The sequence below is a fragment of the Siniperca chuatsi genome, linkage group LG4 (genome assembly GCF_020085105.1).
Source record: "Siniperca chuatsi isolate FFG_IHB_CAS linkage group LG4, ASM2008510v1, whole genome shotgun sequence".
Lineage (NCBI taxonomy): Eukaryota > Metazoa > Chordata > Actinopteri > Centrarchiformes > Sinipercidae > Siniperca > Siniperca chuatsi.
In genome coordinates, this window is record NC_058045.1 from 7271977 (window position 1) to 7290798 (window position 18822).

Genomic DNA, 18822 nt, shown 5'->3' on the forward strand with positions numbered 1-18822 from the left:
AAGTTCTGACTGTCAAATTGTGTATTGTTTAGCCAGGATACAGTGGCAGAAGAGTATCAAGGCATTAGTCCACAAAATCAGCAGTTATGTCACAAATCCAGTAAAAGCTTAACTGTGGTAAATGCATAATGTATAGTATATCTAGCATGACAAAGCAGAACAAACCAGAACACAGTGATACAAGTATTTCCCTTCAAAAAAACGTAAACTGGGGTTTGCGTGCCTTTTATACACTCAGTTGCCAATTAGGTACACCAAGCTAAAACTAATGCAGTGTAGTGCAACAGTCAACAAACAATGAAATAAATAAGTTTGGGGAAATAAATGGAGGGAAAATGAAAAGGGAAAATAATAAATAAATGAACAAATTAATAAATAAAATGGAAAATTAAATGGGAATGTAAATAAATAGGGGAATTAGTACAAATGTAAAATACAGAAGCAAATTAAAAACAGAAATACAAGTAACTTATTTATTTCTTTATGTATTTTAGCAGTTCTGGTCCTCCATACTGTTGAACTGTATTGCATTATACTGACAGGTGTTTCTATTAATTTGTCCACCCCATTTCTATCCACGAGAGTAGGCTAAACAACAGAAGCACCTGTCTGTATGTTTCAACAAAAACTGAACATAACCTTCATGAAGTTAGGATTTATTACAGGACTGTGTTAGACTGCAGTAGTTTTAGCTAGGTGTACCTAATAAACTGTCAGTCATTCTTAAATGCATAAAGAAAATTTTTTGGATGCCCACTCAGTCCACATTGTCTCAGGCAATCAAGGGATTCGAACTGCCGACATTATGGTTGCCCGTCTCTTTCTCTGTCTGATAATTATATCACATGCAATACTTCTGGGAAGTGCTCAGGTTATAAAGTCACTAGATTTATAGTAGTAATCCACTCACAGGACATACAGAAGCCCTGGAGCCAGAAACACAAACCTAACAGTACAAACCAGCAGAGACCATCAGTTGAAGACCTGCACTGGTGCACATGGACAAGCAATTTACGTATCTCAGATGTTTTAACAGCAGTTTTGTTTAATCCTATTTCTTGGTTTTTTTTTGTTTGTTTTTTTACACGCACATCCAGTACTTTGTACAGTACTTCTATCTGTGTGAGAACCGTCATAGACATAATGCATTCCCTAGCCCCTTACCGTAATTCTACCCTAACCCTTAAAACTCTAAAAGTCTTAACCTTCAAACAGCCCTTTGAAGTTGTTAGGACGGCCAAAATGTCCTCACTCTGTAGGTAAAAATTGTGTTCCAGTCCTCACTATGTAGCAAGTACACACACACACACACACACACACACACACAAGAGGCAGTGCACCAACAGCTCCTGACAGATGAGAAGCACACAGCTGGTGGAGGAGGAATGAAGGCGACCTGAGATGTGATCACCGTCTCTGTTCATCATGATTCCGCTCTTCAACAACAAGTCTGACACGGCTAAAGGAGGTAAGTACGATCTAACCCTGAAATACTTTTTTTTTTTTACTCTTACTTTTAACTATGTTTTAGGACCAAACTGTTTCAATATTCTACATAAAATGTATTAAACTTAAATAATATAGGATACAATAATGCACTAATAAACTTTTAAGTTATTCTAATTTCTTGACATGACCAATGTCTAAATAATGTCAATACTCTTTACATTATATAGTATACTTAATTAATTAAAAAATATTACTTATTATTTAATGTGTTATGTATTATATGTTAAATGTGCACCCCAGGAAGATTAGCTGATTGTCATGGTGTCAGCTAATGGGAATCCTTTAAACAAACAAATAAACAAATAAACTTGCAGTGTAGCTGTATGATAAAAATTCCTGTGTGTTTTATTACTTAAATGACACAAAATAGGATATAAAAACTTTGCATTTTCTCCCTTTCAGTGAGTACTGACAGGTAGACATGATCTAGGTTGAACTGTGCTGAAAGTAAAATTGTAAAGATCCGCTCCCCTGAACAAAATGAATGTATTATCTCTTAATAGATGCAAACAGAGGCTGACATAGTGGAGGCAATAGATCAACAGTGCCTAGGTTTCATTGTTCGCAGCAGCAGACAGTCACACATTCACTTCCTGGACACGCTGGTGATGCTCAGAGACTATGGAGATAGCTACTGTAAATATAGAGGGCCCTGGGAGAGAGTTGGTGAACACATCTTACTTTAAGTACTCTCTGAGAGCAGGGCTTACCAGAGTCAATAAAACAGACAACATACATTATTCTGGAAGTTATAAAACTCTTGAAATATAAAACCTACTAAAAATAAGGATGCCATTTAGTACAGAATATCCACAGTGTTTCATAGAGCCTAAATTCCAGAAAGTAGATGGTATAAAAACATGATTTACACACCTTGCTTCCCCAGAATTTAGCATGTGTGGTAATTTGTTTCACAATCTTACATCTTTTTTTTTTTTTTAAACCAAAAGATAAGCAAGACCATAATATATGTATATCAAGTTAATCACACAAAATAGTAGCCTTTAAGTGGTAAGAGAACTGGATCATAAAACAATAATTTCTTTTTGTGTGTTTTAATCTTTTGCTCACTCGATAGTATAATGCATTTAGTGCCAGAAAGTTCACTTTAAAGAAAAGTATTCATGATTCAATTTGGTCTAAGTTTCTGTGACTGACAACTTACCTGGCAGTTTGCAGACTGATTGACTGATGTATGCTCTAAACTGCCCCTATTTGACAGTTCGGGCAAAATAAAATAAATATTAGGAACGCATGGCAGTCTTGTTTGACTCAGGATTTCTGGGGTGCTAAAGGGGCACTCCACCTATTTACATACAAAGGTCAATTTACTAGTCAAAGGGAGGACTACGCAGTCCATGAAAACAGTTGTATAATGTTTTCTGTGGCTCTGGAGGAGCTTTGGCAAGTTTTTGTGACATTTTAACAGAAAGCTTGTGTTACAAGCATGAAGTCTGAATGACATTCACCTGTCATTGACCTGGGAAGTGCATTATGGAGGTTGACCTCTACTAGGAACTAAAATTCAAGATCTCAGTCTCTGTATTGATTTTGACCATTCTTTTTGAACCACATTACCAAATAAGAATATCAATATTGGACAATTCTGCCAAACCTCAACGTTGTTTTAATTCCAATGCCAATGTTTTTAAATTTTCACTTTCTGCAATATCTGCGCATGGCAGCTTTGGTGGTTAAGGTTAGTGAAATATTGTGGTTATGAGAAATAAATTACAGTTAAGGTATGGTTAAGGTTAGGCAACGAAAACACTTGATTCAAATCAGGCAAGATTGTGGTTGTCGTTGAATTAAAACGCAAACATTAATTGCAGGTCTATGACAAAATGCAAACTCAAGTCTCCTGCATAAAAATCAAACGTGCTACACGCCCATCAAACACCCTGACCTCCACACCCTTACTTTCCACCTCGCTACATAGAGGGCACAATGCTTTGTGCGTTGGTACAGAACATTGGCACTGGACACAGCTCGTGAGGTGCAGAATTAAAAACGGAAGTAATTCCTGAGGATACAAGGCTATTCTTTTTACAGTTTGTCTCTCGCAAGCCCTCCCAACTTTATGGGAGTGCAATACTAAAATGCTGGACTACTCTTATTTCATATTCTATTTTATATTAATATATCAAAAATAATACAGTAGTAAAACTGACTCTGTCCTGTCTTTAAATCTCAGAGGTACTTCTTGAGTTCCTGAACCAGTCAACAATATTCTGCAGCCAGTTTGAGAACGGCAAGTGGTATTGCTACGTCCTGCTGGTTCTCTTCACCTTTGCCCTTCCTGTGGGGATCTTGGGAAACATAGCAGCTCTTATCAACTACATTTGCTTCAGGAAAACCTCGAGCACCAGCAATGTTTTCCTGTTGAACCTGGCTCTGTGTGACTCGGCCTGGATCCTCACCCTCCCTATCACCCTCTACTTTACCTTCCAGAGACCGTACCTCAAAGACATACAGATCTTCTGCCAGTTCAAGAAGATCTCCTTCAACATCAACATATACGGCAGTATCCTCTTCCTCACTCTTATCAGTTTCGATCGCTATGTTGGGACAGTGCACCCCATCAGCTCTCTCCGCTGGTGGGACGTGGGTAAAGCCAAGCTATGCTCAGTCTGCACATGGTTCATGTTGGTCCTGAGTTCCATTCCTGACTTATTTGTAACTTTTGCTATTCAGCGACCAAAAAACATCACTGTGTGCATGGACCACATCCAGGGCCCCTTTGTCTACATCAAGACAATCACCATTATCAGAACAATAGTAGGCTTCCTGCTACCATTCAGCAGCATGTTGGCTTTTTACATCATGACAGTTCGTGTTTTGAGGCGTCTCCCGGGGGGTAGAAGGCACAGAGGAGCCCAGCGGGCGGGAGGGAAGCCCATGCGGCTCATCACTGCCGCCATACTCGTCTTTATGGTTTCTTTTGTGCCGTACCATATCATGGTCATCACCCTGGTATTCATGAGGATCTATAACCAGGTCACACCATCTAACACCAACGTCCTCTACGCCTCGTATGAGTTCTTTGAGGTAATGTGCAGTGTAAGTAGCTGCCTGGACCCAGTGCTATATATTGTGGCTAGTGAGCAGTTCCAGAGGAAGCTGCTGGCCTTGAAAAGAGAACGATATAGGAGGCTGTGCTGCAGAGCCAGCAGGAGGGTTGGGGTAATTGGGTGAATCCATTGCATTGCTTTATTCACTAGTTACCTTCAATTGCCTTGGACAGTGGCATATGTTAATGGTACAATTATCTTGGCCTAAAGTATGCTGGTAAATTGCACTATTATGGATATTATGGAACTGGAATTAAAAAAAGAAACTACTGTGGCTAATAAATTGCTATCAGTGTAAAATCAAGGTTAAACATGGCATGTTTTGCATTACAAAAACAAAATCTTAAAATATATTAGACTTGTTGACTTGCTGTCATAAAACTTTTTGTTGCCAAGCAGCAATATAAATCCGCAGTGATCTCATCCTCATTTGTGCTTTAAAGCTGTACCTAGTAAAATCAGTACATAGTCCACTTCTGATTAATAGATATTTTTAAAAGACATTATCATTATTTTTCTGCTGATTATTTTGTTGACAATGGTTTTGTCTATGTCAGAAAAGGGTAAAAATAAATAAATAAAGCCCATTATAATTTCCCAGAGTCCAAGTTGACACTGTTTGTATTGTCCAGCAAACAGTCCAAAACCAAAATAATTCAATCTATGAAGAAATGAAGATATAAAGATATAAAACAGAGGAAAGCATCAAATCCTCACATTTGAGAAGCTGGCACCAGTGAATGTTTGCCATTTTGGCTTGATCAGTGACTAAAATGATTAGCAGATGGTCAAAATATTTGCACATTCATTTTCTGTTAACTGATTGATTGACTGATCATTTCAGTTCTACACACCAAGTATAATTTAATGTTGCTAAATGTACTGTCACATTTAGCCAGGTGACAAATTAAAAAGGGAAAACCTGAATGCATGGGTGCAGAAACCTAAATGCAGATGCTTCTATACAGGGCACAAGGAGTCAATGAATGGTCTGATCAGTATGAAAACAGAGTTTGCAGTCACCAGATCTCAACCCGATTAAACACCTATGGGAGATTTTGGAAGTGTTAGAGAGAGCTCCATCATCAAAACACCAAATGAGAGAATATCTTAAGGAACAACCATGATCATCCCTCCAGTAGAGTTATAGAGACTAGAATCTATGCCAAAGAAGCATTGAAGCCTTTCTGGCAGCTCATATGGCCAAACACCTTACTAACACACTTGGTGACAAATTGAAGGAAGAAATGGCATACAGTATATGCAGGTGAATGAATACACCATCCTAAAAGTAACCTGCAAAAATACCCACCAACACCTCTTATTCAAATATTTTGTAGTACAGTGAACTGGACACTGCACATGGAAATGTGATCAAAATTAACAACGAAAGAAGTAAACACCAGGCCTTGAAAACCAAAACATGGCTAATATTTATAACATCATTTCCATATCGATTCTTGAAAAATTGACACCACAATCTCTAATCTCAATCACTGACCTTTGTATTCAAGTCATCATCAATTCGCACACATGTGCAAACTGTAAGGTCAGCTCCACTGCATGTACTTTAATCTATTTTAGTTTCAGTATGCAGCTCTGCTGTATCCTGTTTTGATTTGAGGCATCAGAACAACAATCCTGACCTCCTTAGGGATCCTAATGAACAGTCTCCCTCAAACCCAGAGTGGAGAGAGCCTTAGCAATTGCACTCCCTAGATCTTAGCATGTACACACTAGCATCCCCATTCATCATACATTTGCTGGGCCGCAGCATCATAGGGGCGTTTGGGAATAGCCGTGTCTACGGCCACTAGCGTCCCCAGAGCTGAACTCCTCTGTAACTAAGTGTCTGGATAATAAATCAGAGGTGGGAAGTGACAACAGAACTCACTCTGCAGGGAGTCTGCAGGAAGCTGAGACACAGAAAGCTGGCTACTGGGCCATTGTGCCACTGTACCTCTTCCAGTAAGAGCCTTGTTAGATCCTTTCATTTTGTTATTTATGGCTTGGCTCTGGACCAAAGGAGTCATACATTTCAGGTAAATAAGCAATTTCCTTTTGGCTGGTTTCCTTTGTTTGCTATTGCCCTGTGTCTGTGTCTCCCTGTCTGCTGTGCAAACACCTTTGTGTTTTATCCTTTACTGCAAGCACATGGACATGAAGTTCATTAATAATGTCTTTGTGACAATGGAAAATTATCTGCAGGTTTATAAAATGTTATAATATATTTTTGGGATGGAAAATGTCAGTGGTTTTGTTGAGATTGTGGCCACTTGGGGGCAATGCAACATGCTGTAAACACAACACTGACATATTACCATCTTTTAAAGTTGATATGGTGAAAGCCTTTTTACTCATCTAGCAGATAAGGAAAATAGCATTTATTTGGAGTCTTGTTTCTGGCTAACTTATGAATTTAAGTCAAATATTCACTCTCCTTTAAGCTCAGTTTTGACATCCACCAAATCCTGGGGAAATAATCTGAGATAATATTGAGATCATGATTATTTAACACAATTACTCATTGCCTTTGGAGCTTTTTTTTTAATTATCTTTTTAACAGTGGATTTCGTTGAACTTAACTGAAATATAATTCAAATGAAAAACTAATTTTAAAAAACAATTATCTTGTTTTCATAATTGTTTGTTTTCATAATTGAAGCCAAAATCGTAATTGAAAATAAAATTTCTTTAAAATCGCCCAGCCCTAAACACAACCACACATAAATGCACACTGTACTGAAATGCATCAAAGACATCAACATCCAAGAGATGGCAGCTTCACGTAGTGAGACAAGTATAACTTCAGGCTGCAGGAGCACTAACACCAGAGCAATCATAAATGATTTAAAGAGGAAGGGGGGCAGCCTCGGAGGCCAACTAATACAGACTGGCCTGAACTGAAGGAGAGTGTGAAACACACAGCTCTACAGGGCACCAGAAGGTTGTTGAAGGCTGAATAGTCATGAGACGGATAATTATGCAGATAACTGCAGATCAGCCCAGGTCACATTGCTATTTGTGGATTCCTCTGACGATACACTGTACAGATGCCAGAACAGTGACTAAAGTATTCAGACAAATGGATGGATGGAGAAGTAAAAATATACCTCAATTTAGTGCTGAAACAATTACCAAATTACTCAATAAGTAGTAAATAGTAGTAACTATTGAAAATTGAGCAATCGTTTGGCATTTTTCCTTTTATAAATGTCTTAAACATTCTCTGGTTACAGCTTCTCAAATGTGAGGATTTGCTGCTCTCTGTTTATATTATGAGTCACTTAACATTTTTTAATAGTAGATTACAAATTTTCCACATTTATTAGTGACAGAGGAATAAGGGGGGGGGGGGGTTTGCTTTTGCCTACTTCTGAAACTCATTTCCACACAAAACAAAACATACACACTCAGAACAAAGAAAAAGACAAAGTTCTGCAACCATATACACCTGCAACTAGTCATTATTTTATTTATCAATCGATCTGTTTTTAATCAAGTAACAGTTTAGTCTATAAAATATCAGAAAATAAATAGTTAAAACACACCTCACAGTTTCCCAGAGCCCAAGGAGACATCTATAAAGTGTTTATTTTGTCTTACCACTTTCCAGAAACAGAGCAGCAAATGTCATTTTTGCTTGTTAATTGACTTAAATGATCAAACCATTATCTCAGCCGTGGACGAATCATTTCCCAATGATAAATTGAAAGACTAATTGTTCTGGCACTAGTATGAATAGATGCAGAGACATTAATTCACTCTCAACAGCAACACATTGTCTAAGAGACACACACGGGCAATAAAATACCCCGCAGCGACACACACACACACACAAAGCATGCAGATAACCCCTATCCTGCCAACCACCCATCCACTCCCACATACACACGCACGCACACACTCCACTTTGACCCGGAGCCACACAATGCCATACATAAGCCATCTCAGCCTTTGCATGGCACAGTAATAGCATATGACAGAACCCAGATGGCATCCTGCAGGCTACAATCATCAAGATCAGGGAAAGGGGACGAGAGGCACTCCAAAAACAGAGCAACCAATGACACACCAACACACCCACACAAACACACATACACACACAGAGCTCAGCTGAACATCCAATAGTGTTAACAGCTCTGTGATCAACAGAAACATTATTTTTACCCCATATCCAAGTGGAGATGAGCGGCCAGTGTTTAATTGAATGTAAGCGTCGGGAATAACATGCAAAGTAGGGTCTAATCCGGTTAAGACGGCGCTCCACATGACTCAAAATTACCATTCAATTTACCTTTAAAAAAAGGGGACTGAGGCAGCATGAGAGAGAAATGAGAAGCAGTTTCACTTTTCCCATTATGGAGATGGGCAGTGAAATAATCATTTACTGCAAAGGTAGGCCGATGATACAAAGCTTTATTGTTGTGGTGCTGAATCACTGCCGAAAGACAAACTAGTTGTGTTTGAGGCATTTGTTATAAATATTATATAACACTAAATGTTATATTTGGATAACCTTACTGCACTAAAAGATCAAAGATTCCTCTTTATTGCCACACAGAGATTGCTGGTGACTGCAGAGCAAAAATACAAGTAAAAGTAATCTAGTAAGTCAACCTGTCACAAAAATGATACTTTAAAAAAAAGGTACTGTATGCGACATTCACTGCCACTAAGTGTTGCACCAGAGCACCAGCATCTCAGACCAAAACAAACTAAATAAAACCGTCTTTGTTAGTCTTTCCACTGTTCCAACAATCACCAACTCTGGTTTAGTCGAAATAAATCCTTCATTCACCGCATTAGATAAGAAAAGAAACAGCAGTTTCATTGGGAGGAACTCACATGCACTAACACGCACGCGCGACCGGACCGACTGTATAAACAAAGCACAGCGAAGCTCCGATATCAACACAGGCAGAGGGGGTGCGACGTCATTCTCTGCTCAGGACGCCATTACTCCACTATATCTTTACATAGCAAATACTTGTTTTCTGCTATATTAATGTTAAGAATCTCATATGCAAAAACTTTAAAAACAAAGATTTCATTGACTACAATCTAATATTTGTTTTTTTTTAAAGGAATAGTTTGACATTTCCGGGGCAAACGCTCATTTGCTTTCTTACTGAGAGTTAGATGAGAGGACTGATACTACTTTCATATCTATCCATTCAATATAAAGCTACAGGTAGCAGCCAGTTAGCTTAGCTTAGCACAAAGACTGGAAGCAGTAGCTGAGAGTGGTATCAATCATCTCATCTAACTCTCGGCAAGAAAGCAAATAAGCGTATTTGCCAAAATGTTGAACTATTCCTATAAAAGGGTGTTTAGTAGGATAGATATAGGTTTGAAAGTCTTGAATGTCAATGGATTTCACATCTTCTATCTCCACAAAATTTGACCTGTAGCGCTGTTCTCATGGATGTTGTCAGTCGAGGTTCAAGCATCCTTCGCTGTCACTTCCCCTAGACTATGGAACAGATTCACATCTGCCAACTTAAATCAATGACTTCCTTTGAGTCTGTGTGATCTGTGTGTGTGTGTGAGTGAGGGAGAGCCTGTGTTTGTGAATTACTGATTTGTCTTACAGTCTCATTTTCAGACTCCTACAGCCTAATGACTGACTCATCTACTAATCTTCATTTTGTATGCTGTCTGAGTAAAAACAAAAAGGCCATTTTTATATCCCATGTGGAATCTAATAGTGTTTACATTGTGCTTCCACTAAAAGTGACAAAGTAAAATACATTTTTCTTCAAATTCTTGGTTAGCAATCCTTTGTAAGTGAAGAAATCGCTGCAACCTACAGCAAAGTCCTTGACCATGATCGACCCAAAGGAGTCTCTGTCTTAAAAAGGTGGCTTTATCTAATCCATGGCTGAACACAAACAAACCACACTCAAACTGAAATAGACAGCTCACAAACCCTGTGACCTAATATTTAATACAAATGCATAATGACAGCCAGTCTCCCTCTGAATGACCAGAAGACACTGGCTACTGCCTACTCTATTAGAGAGCACACATAGCCTTGAGTGGCTGAATGGAACAGCATAGGTTGTTCCGTGGACCTCAAATGCAGTCTTAAAATCACATAATCTGTCACAAGCTATTCATCATTGAGAGTTTAATCTGCTTTTCCCTAACAGAGACAAACAGACAACAATACTGTGCACCTCTGCCTACTGCCTAAACATAACGGAATGTAAGGATTGCAAAGAAACAGTTATGCGACAACTGGATTAATATTTGCGTGGGCTTCTGAGAGGGTAAATCACATGTTGTGGCAAATACAGGAGAAAACACAGCACTAAAATCGCTGGAGGGAGGAGGTGGTGTAATTCACTATAAAATGTTCAGATTTTCTAGGCCATTCATCATAAATGATGAATGATGCAGACAATGTGTCAGCTTTCAAAAACAAAGTCTGTTCCCTGTTTGTGACAAATTGATTTGAAGTAAAGCATAGCTGCAAACAGCATGAGAAAATGACTCCAGTTATGCAAAGGATTATATTTGTAAAATGGCATATAAAAAAAAAACACCTTCTCAAAATGTGACTGCAGAAAACACTTTCAACAGTCACAGATTATGTCTAAAGTGCTTTTTCAGCTACTCAAACCTTTGCATGGACTGTGTTTCTATCCAGAAGTGTTCCCACTGCCCGCCTACATATCAGAGAGCAGAAGAGATAGTGGATAGAGATCTGCAGGGCTTTAGTAGAGACATCATGTGGGCCATGTGGGCCTGTGTGACAGATCTATAATAGATGATAGATTTTACAGTGGGCCTGGTTCCAGAGTACAGGTCGTATGCCCTACCTGGGTTGTGATTACATAACTGCTTTACTGAAATGTTGTGCAGGACACATCACGCCTCTCCAACTCTCAACACCAGCCTCTCTTTTCCTCTCTACCACAGATTCTCTTCATCTGTCCTTTCTTACATGCTCAACTCTCAAAAGTACACAAGCCGATGTAAGTGTATAGACTATTATCCAAATACACTGGGCCTTGACTAAAGTTCACGTGATGAAGCACCTACTTTACTATTAGGAGTCATGCAAATGAGAAAATGCCAGTAGAGTAATATATTGAGGTTCTACGGCTTGCACAGTATTGAAAAAAGCGTTCTGTTTGTGCTAAGTGTGACATTGAAATGATGATGATACGAATGAAAAAGTTAAAAAGGGTCCGTTCACCTAAATTACAAAAAAACATTTTCTCACTTAGTTCTGCTGGTAATTTGTCATGCAGATATAGTTGTTTTATTTTCCCAGGTTTTGAGTTATTGGTCTTTGAGATTTCTGCACAGTAATTTGTCTTTCCAGAAACAGTGTCCCAGTTACTTTGGATAATCCACAGACCTCACTATCTGAGGTCATCTGAACTACTTTTTGCTGAAGAAATGACTGTGGATTATCCTGAGTAATATATAGACTTTGTTTCCGGAAAGAGACATCACTGTAGAATTTTAAAATGTAATATTTTTCGATGCTGTAAACACTGCAAATAAAATTAAATTCACCCATGTCATCCCCCCTCTCTCCCACATTTCCTGTCTCTCTTCAGCTGTTCCTATCAAATAAAGGCAAAAAGCCCCCAAAAAATCTTTTAGTTAACTGGTCATCACCATGAGGTTGCCAGGCAACCAGCGGAGACTCCGGGAAGTCACTGCACCTAAAAACTTGACATTTTTACATTTCTGTTTAGGTACAGATTAAACAAACAAGATATAATTTGTTATTAGTAACATTTAGAGGGGCTGGTAGGCAGTAGCCAGGCTAGCTTTTTCCCCTTCCAGTCTTAGCTAACCATACCCTGACCCCAAATTCTCATGACGCTAGAAGTTTAGGTTGTGGTCTTTCAATGTGACATTCTTTTGTATGGGTCAGCTTCAAACTGTGCATATTAACAAGATGATATATATAGTATTTCAGACCTATTTTCATGAAGAGTATATCAAATTAACTTATCTATCTCAGTCTTCAAATCTCCAAGGACCCTATATGTATACAGCATCAAGTAACCACATATGGGGTCCTGACCCAAAAAAAAACTTTGTCATAGATCCTAAGTAAGGAAACACTGAATTCAATTAATTCAACGATTGCAACTTGAGAAGACAGAACAGCTGGTATTATCCACTAGCTGTAACATGTAAAACCCACAGTCCTCAAAGCCATTTTCCATTTCCCCTCTTAGTGAGGATTCTGTATTTGCAGAAAGTATCATGTCATCATGCACTCTTGGCTTTCTATTTATGCTCAGAGAAGATGATCACACAGAGTACACCCCCCCCTCCCTCCAATTATAGTCATTAATGGTTCATCCCAAGATAATCCATGGTGGCCAATAATATCTGGGCCTAAGTGAGGACGAAATTAAATGTGTTAAATGTGTGAGTTGAATAGGAAGCACTGCGAACTGCTGCACAGTTTAAACAAATGAAGGGCTGATGAAATTGGAGTCACAGCCTTATGAGAGGAGAGTGGAATGGAAAGAGTCAAGCTGGTAAGAGAGCGACAAGAGAGAAAAGGTAGAGGTTGTAAGAAGAGGTGAGAAAGAAGAGGAAATGCTTCAAGGAGTAGTGAGAAGTGAATGAAGTGAGCAACATGAGGACTGACTCATGACTAAAACGTGTAGCATGCAGATGGAACATGGAACTCTGTCGATTTCACACATCAAAGTCTGTTTACAGGTCTTGGGGAGTACAACTGCATCTGTGAAAAGTTGTATAAAGTTTGTGGCTCCAAAAGGAGCTGCGCAAAAGCTGAAAGATTGCCTCAAGTGATGTCACTTGAGTCAGCGTCAGTTGAGGCTGAAGACTACAAGTTTAAAAATGAAAATAACCTGGTGGTGTGGAGTTAAAAAGACTGAACTTACCAGACCTCTGTAGCTCGCTCCTCATCTCTGCTTGAGGCTAGCGGCTAGAGCTAGCTTCATTAGCCAATATTACAGTAGCATAACACACCCAAGTCTCTGACTGAACTCTCGGGGGTCGAGGTTGCATTGTGGGTAATGTTGGCGCCAGGTTTTGACAAGGAAGAAGAATGTATGGAATGAAAAGATGATATCTCTGATTCTGCTGCACCAATTTTTATCTTCTTTTTTTTTTTTGTCCATCGTGAGCCCAACAATGTTATAGAAGCCCAATGCTAAATCGATGTTCTCTTTTAATGTTATGATTTACATGCTTTTCCTGCTGCGACACGTCAAAATGTTTCCTGTGAAAAAGATCCACTGGGTGGTTGTGAGTCCTTGTGTCAATCACATAAAATGTATTTATACTTGTATACATTACTAAAAAAAAAGGTTGAGAACCACTGATGATATACAAGCAGGAAGAAGTCCATCAAAGATGTGTATATTCAGGGCTCCAGACTAACTTTTTTCACTAGTAGCACTGGTGCTCCCTACTGAAAATTTTAGGAGCACCAGCACAAAGTTTAGGAGCACAGCTTAAATTGACATGCAGTGCAACACATTCATATTTGTTCCATCTTAACTGTATTACTGATAAATACTTTGGTAATAAATATAAGCTGGCGATACACCACCACCAAACATTTCCTAGTTTTTGCTTTTCTGTCCAACAAAACGAATAATTAGATGACATCACCCTGGGCTTTAAAAATATCGAGATGGGCATTTGTCACTATTTTCGACATTTCATAGACTAATGGATTAATCAAGAAAGTAAGCAGAAGATGAATCGCCAATTAAAAGAATTGTTAGTTGTGGCACTACTTGAACCAGAGTGTAATAAAAAAAACAGAATAGATTAGCAAATACTGTTTTACCCAGATCTGATAAGTGAGAAAAAAAGGCAGAAAAGACTTTATCGAGAAAGGATGGATGCAGGAGGATATATACAAAGATGAGAGTAGATTGTAAAGACATGATAATTGCCTTTCATTACATTACATTACTATTCTCAAAAAAAGTATGAGTGTATGGTGCTTTTCACTGATGAACAGCCACAACAAAAACAACTCAGGAGAAAGGCTCCCTCACTCAGTAAAGCCATTACTCTGCACATTCCACTGTATTATTGTGCGCATGACTTACCAAAGAGCTGGCGGTGGAATATAAACTTGCCAGCTAACAGGCCAGTGATAATGGCCAGTATCCAGCACACTACTTTCAGGATGTTCCATCCGAGGCCCGGGTACTTGTTGAACAGGAAGGAGAAGCAGTTGCCCACCACAATCATATGGGCCTCTGTCTGACTGTGAGAGACGGGGTCCTCTGCGAAGATGAGGAAGTTAAAAAAGGTGACGAGGTACGCCACGATGAGACGCGACCACGGGTGCTGGAAATAGTAGCGAAAACGGGCATCTATTTCCATCCTGCTGAGCCCCCCAGCCACACTACACCTGGGAGTCAGAGAGATGGAGAGAGAGAAAGTGCTTCTTTCAGTCAGATTACATTACACTCACATCAGCAGGGCAGATTAGAGTGAAAACATCTCTCAGTCTGAGATTAGTGGTAGGAATATAACTGAGGTTTGGTACAGAATGGGATTATGCTAAATTCAGACAACTCCGACAGTTCAGCCACAGTGCCAATACCACACATACATGGAGATTTTTTTGCGCAAAGACAAGCTTTACCATCAACGCGAAGATAATCACACAAACGTGACCGACTTGATCCGTCTGGTTAGTGATGCCAACACAGCAAAAAAATCAGCAGCATGAAAACAGGTTAAACTACTGGAAAGTTAATGTGGTAACTGAGATCACAATTTAACAAGAAGCTGCACTTAGAAAGACTTAAGTTTAGGCTTTAAAAATGAAATTTTTCATCAGTCACTAAAAAAAAAGTTGAGGTGTAAGTGTCATACCTGGACAAGGTAGAATCTTGAAGCACACAACTGTAAGAGCGCTGGCTTTTAAAAGGCTTATCCTCTCAGCCTGTTGGCTCTGTGCTCCCCTAAAAAAATGGTGGCAGCATTACAATGGTGCTTTGGTTGGGAATACCTGCCAAGCAGCGCTTGAGTAACTTCCGCCCCTCTGTATTTTTAAACCCGACTATATCCATTCATTTCCCATGAACTCCCTCCCTGTATCCCCCTGTGACTGGTCTGACTTTGCTGGACTTAACTTCCCAAACCAGTTCCCTGCTTTGACACCACTTCCTAAAATACCCCACAGTGGAAATTTGGAATGATGTAATGGCTTTAGGAATAGAGCTGCCACAGTGTGGCTATTAAATTTCACCAGTATCATATTTGTCTTGTGGGCCATCTTGGGTGATGCTAAGATAGTGATTCCACTAATAGAGGTAGAATCACTAAATAATCCTGGTAAAATGCAGAATTAGTTTTCTGTCTTTATCCCACTCGAATCATTAAGAGGAGTGGGAAGCCTATCTCTGTGACAGGGGGACCTGCTCCTAATTTGAGGCCGCAGCCTTATGGCAGGAGAGTCCCTAAAAAGCTTGGAGAGGGACTCAGACAGAGCACCCAAAGGACACCCATGAAAACAGGCGACCATGTAAACACCACACAGAAAGTACACATCAGCGTGTGATATACAGCACGGCATATGGTAGTGGGCTATAACTTAAGACAATGAAGACTACAGTTAAACTTGCAAGATCTGCGATATTATCTTCATCATCATCCTTACCACCCTGCTCATGGTACAACTCCCAGGCGGTCCATAAAATATAGATTTGGACTGACCAATATGAACTGTCTCTAAGCGCTACAGCAAATACACTGAACGGCCCCACTACTCGTGCCAGGTCTGGCAATTTCTGAATGGACTACCGTGTTAAGAGCATAAGTCTGTGACCACACACATCCCCTCTAATGGCCCAACAGCGATGACGCCAAATGTCACATTGTCCATATCTCGGAGATAACACAACAAGCTTGACTGGCATTACGCGATTGCGCAACTTCAATGTTGATGCACCCAATGAGATCTGGGGCCGCCGAAATTCGTGCAAGTCCTACCAGTCTGACTCTGCACATCGGTATTATTTGTGCATGTACTATAACGTTACATTACCATCATCAACGCACCTGCTCCACGCCGTTTTCCTCTCAGTCGACAGCCAGGAGGAGAAGCCCCGCTCCCGCACGGCTCTCCGGCCACATCAAGCCGACAGCGGCGCTCTAATCAACACACACAGGAGATGATACGGGCGGGTTGTGGAGGAATTATCCATGCGACCTGTTGTTGGTTTACGATAGAGGTACCCCCATATCTTCTGCCATTGTGCGGGACTGTCCATGCGCCGGGCGGGCTACCTCAGCTGGGCGGTGCTTCGTCAGCGGGTTGCCGCCGCACGGTGCAGTTTGTGGGCTGTTAATGGGACGCTGCTGCTGCTGTAGGGTGGATGGAGATAACTGGGTCCACACACCACGCATAACATCAGTCCAACGCAATGTAGCCAAACCTAGAGTGAATGAGCCAAACACGTTGATTCACCAGCGTCAAGTCAGAGCCAGTAGATATATACAACTTCCGCTCACACCTTTCAAAATAAAACGTGATGAATATACGGACAGAAGTTTCTTGATTGAAACTGTAATAAGTGAAAATTATTATGCACACACACACACACACACACACACACACACACACACACACACACACACACAAAAAAAAACACACACACGTATATATATAACCTAAATAAAATAATTGCAATCAATCAATATATATATATATATATATATATATATATATATATATATATATATATATATATATATATAGATTGATTGATTGATTGCAATTATTTTATTTAGGTTTGTTATTTTGTTGGTTACCGCTGTTTGGATTATTTCCTGTATAATGTTTGTAGTGGGTACAATGCCAGTATGTTGTTGAAATGTTGAAATTCCTTTCATGAATGATTGGTCCACACATCGTTTGTTTGACATTAAGACACTTAAATATCGCTCTTAATAAGTTATTTATTTATACAATGAAGAGGCCAAAACTAGAGCAAGACTTGCAGTCTTGAGATGTAGATGTAGTAGATGTGTTTTGGCTTGTGGCCTTCATCAGGGTCATCCTTTTTCATTGATTTATTTATCCATATATTGTTTATTTAGATTTGAATTCTTATATTTGCACAATTGCTAATGAATTTCAGCCATGTCAGCATTTTTCTTTCTCAAATTAGATATTATCATGAAATACTTAAATTACTTTATCAATGTTCTTTGACACAATATTTGGCTGACAAGACTCATTCAAAACACATAGCTGGCCAGATAACTTATAATTTATATTATTAGTAGATTATTGTTTGTGTTATATTATTTGACCTATAAACTGTGCTGTGTGTGCTTAAATACCAGTTTTAGCTGTAGACAATTAGTCTTGTCTTTATGACACTATACACACCCTTATTTTGAAGACGGGTTCACGTTGTTTCCGGTATGAGCCTTGATGTGTCTGCTATGACACAAAGCCGAGGTTCCCTCTGGTGACAGGGTGATATTTCTGCTGTAAAATCTGTTCATTTATTTATTTATTAATTAAACTAGAAGTAGGAGGGACAGAGAGGAGAGCCAGGAAGCCCGGTGGCTTACAGATGTTGCAGGATTCCACGCCAAATAAGACATGCTGCCATGAGAGGCGGAAATCTCCGCGCTGTCACAGATTAGAGACCTAAATCAAAATGGAAAAATAAAAATAACTGACTTACTTTAATAGCAGTCCAACCGGGAACCTATAGTTAAGTATATAAATAACCAATCCAATAATTTAGTATAGCCTACTACTGTATAGTATACAAATACCACTGAACACTTAGAAATAATGTATTTTAACTTATACAATTAAAAGCAGATACCGTTTACAGACAGTAGAGTTAAAAAACAACAACAACATAATTGTTCATAATGTTGTTTCATTATTGTAGCCCCACCCCCTCCTCTATCTCTCTCTCTCTCTCTCTGTCTCTCTATATAAATATATAATAATCTATATAAATAAAATTGAATTAATTTCAATACCCAAACAATATCATCATAAATGTCACACAATTAAAATAAAACTGCCTTTACTGCTGCCTGTATTTTCTTAGCAAATCTGCAGAACTTTACTGTTTGCACATTTTAAGGGGAAATGACTGCTAATTAGTTTCCCCCACTATTATAACACAGTACTGACTTTTTAGTAGTAGTAGTTGTGGTCGTTGTGGCCCCCATTGATTCTCCCCTGTCACCAGTCACAATCAAGTTTCTATCAGGTAAAGGCCTCACA

General features: G+C 39.2%; 2 protein-coding genes across 5 annotated transcripts in view; one reads left to right on the forward strand and one right to left on the reverse strand.

The window, feature by feature from the left end:
- The window catches only part of tmem117 (transmembrane protein 117), a 49532-nt gene extending 32462 nt beyond the window's left edge, over positions 1 to 17070 (reverse strand). The window contains exons 1-3 of one of the 4 annotated variants that reach the window (XM_044193798.1): positions 16623 to 17070; positions 15435 to 15523; positions 14657 to 14964 (exon numbers count right to left, since the gene is read on the reverse strand). In XM_044193798.1, the coding sequence (XP_044049733.1) occupies positions 14657 to 14936 (280 nt within the window). In that variant the 5' untranslated portion in view covers positions 14937 to 14964; positions 15435 to 15523; positions 16623 to 17070. Of the gene's footprint in view, positions 1 to 14656; positions 14965 to 15434; positions 15524 to 16608 lie in introns of all 4 variants that reach the window. The other 3 variants (XM_044193797.1, XM_044193799.1, XM_044193800.1) reach the window with 3 other exon arrangements.
- On the forward strand, positions 1236 to 5177 carry LOC122875052 (P2Y purinoceptor 1-like). Its single transcript, XM_044193801.1, has 2 exons — positions 1236 to 1468; positions 3704 to 5177. Exons 1-2 carry the CDS (start codon positions 1426 to 1428, stop codon positions 4702 to 4704), a joined length of 1044 nt encoding a protein of 347 aa, XP_044049736.1. The 5' UTR covers positions 1236 to 1425; the 3' UTR covers positions 4705 to 5177.
- Positions 17071 to 18822: the final 1752 nt, after the last annotated feature.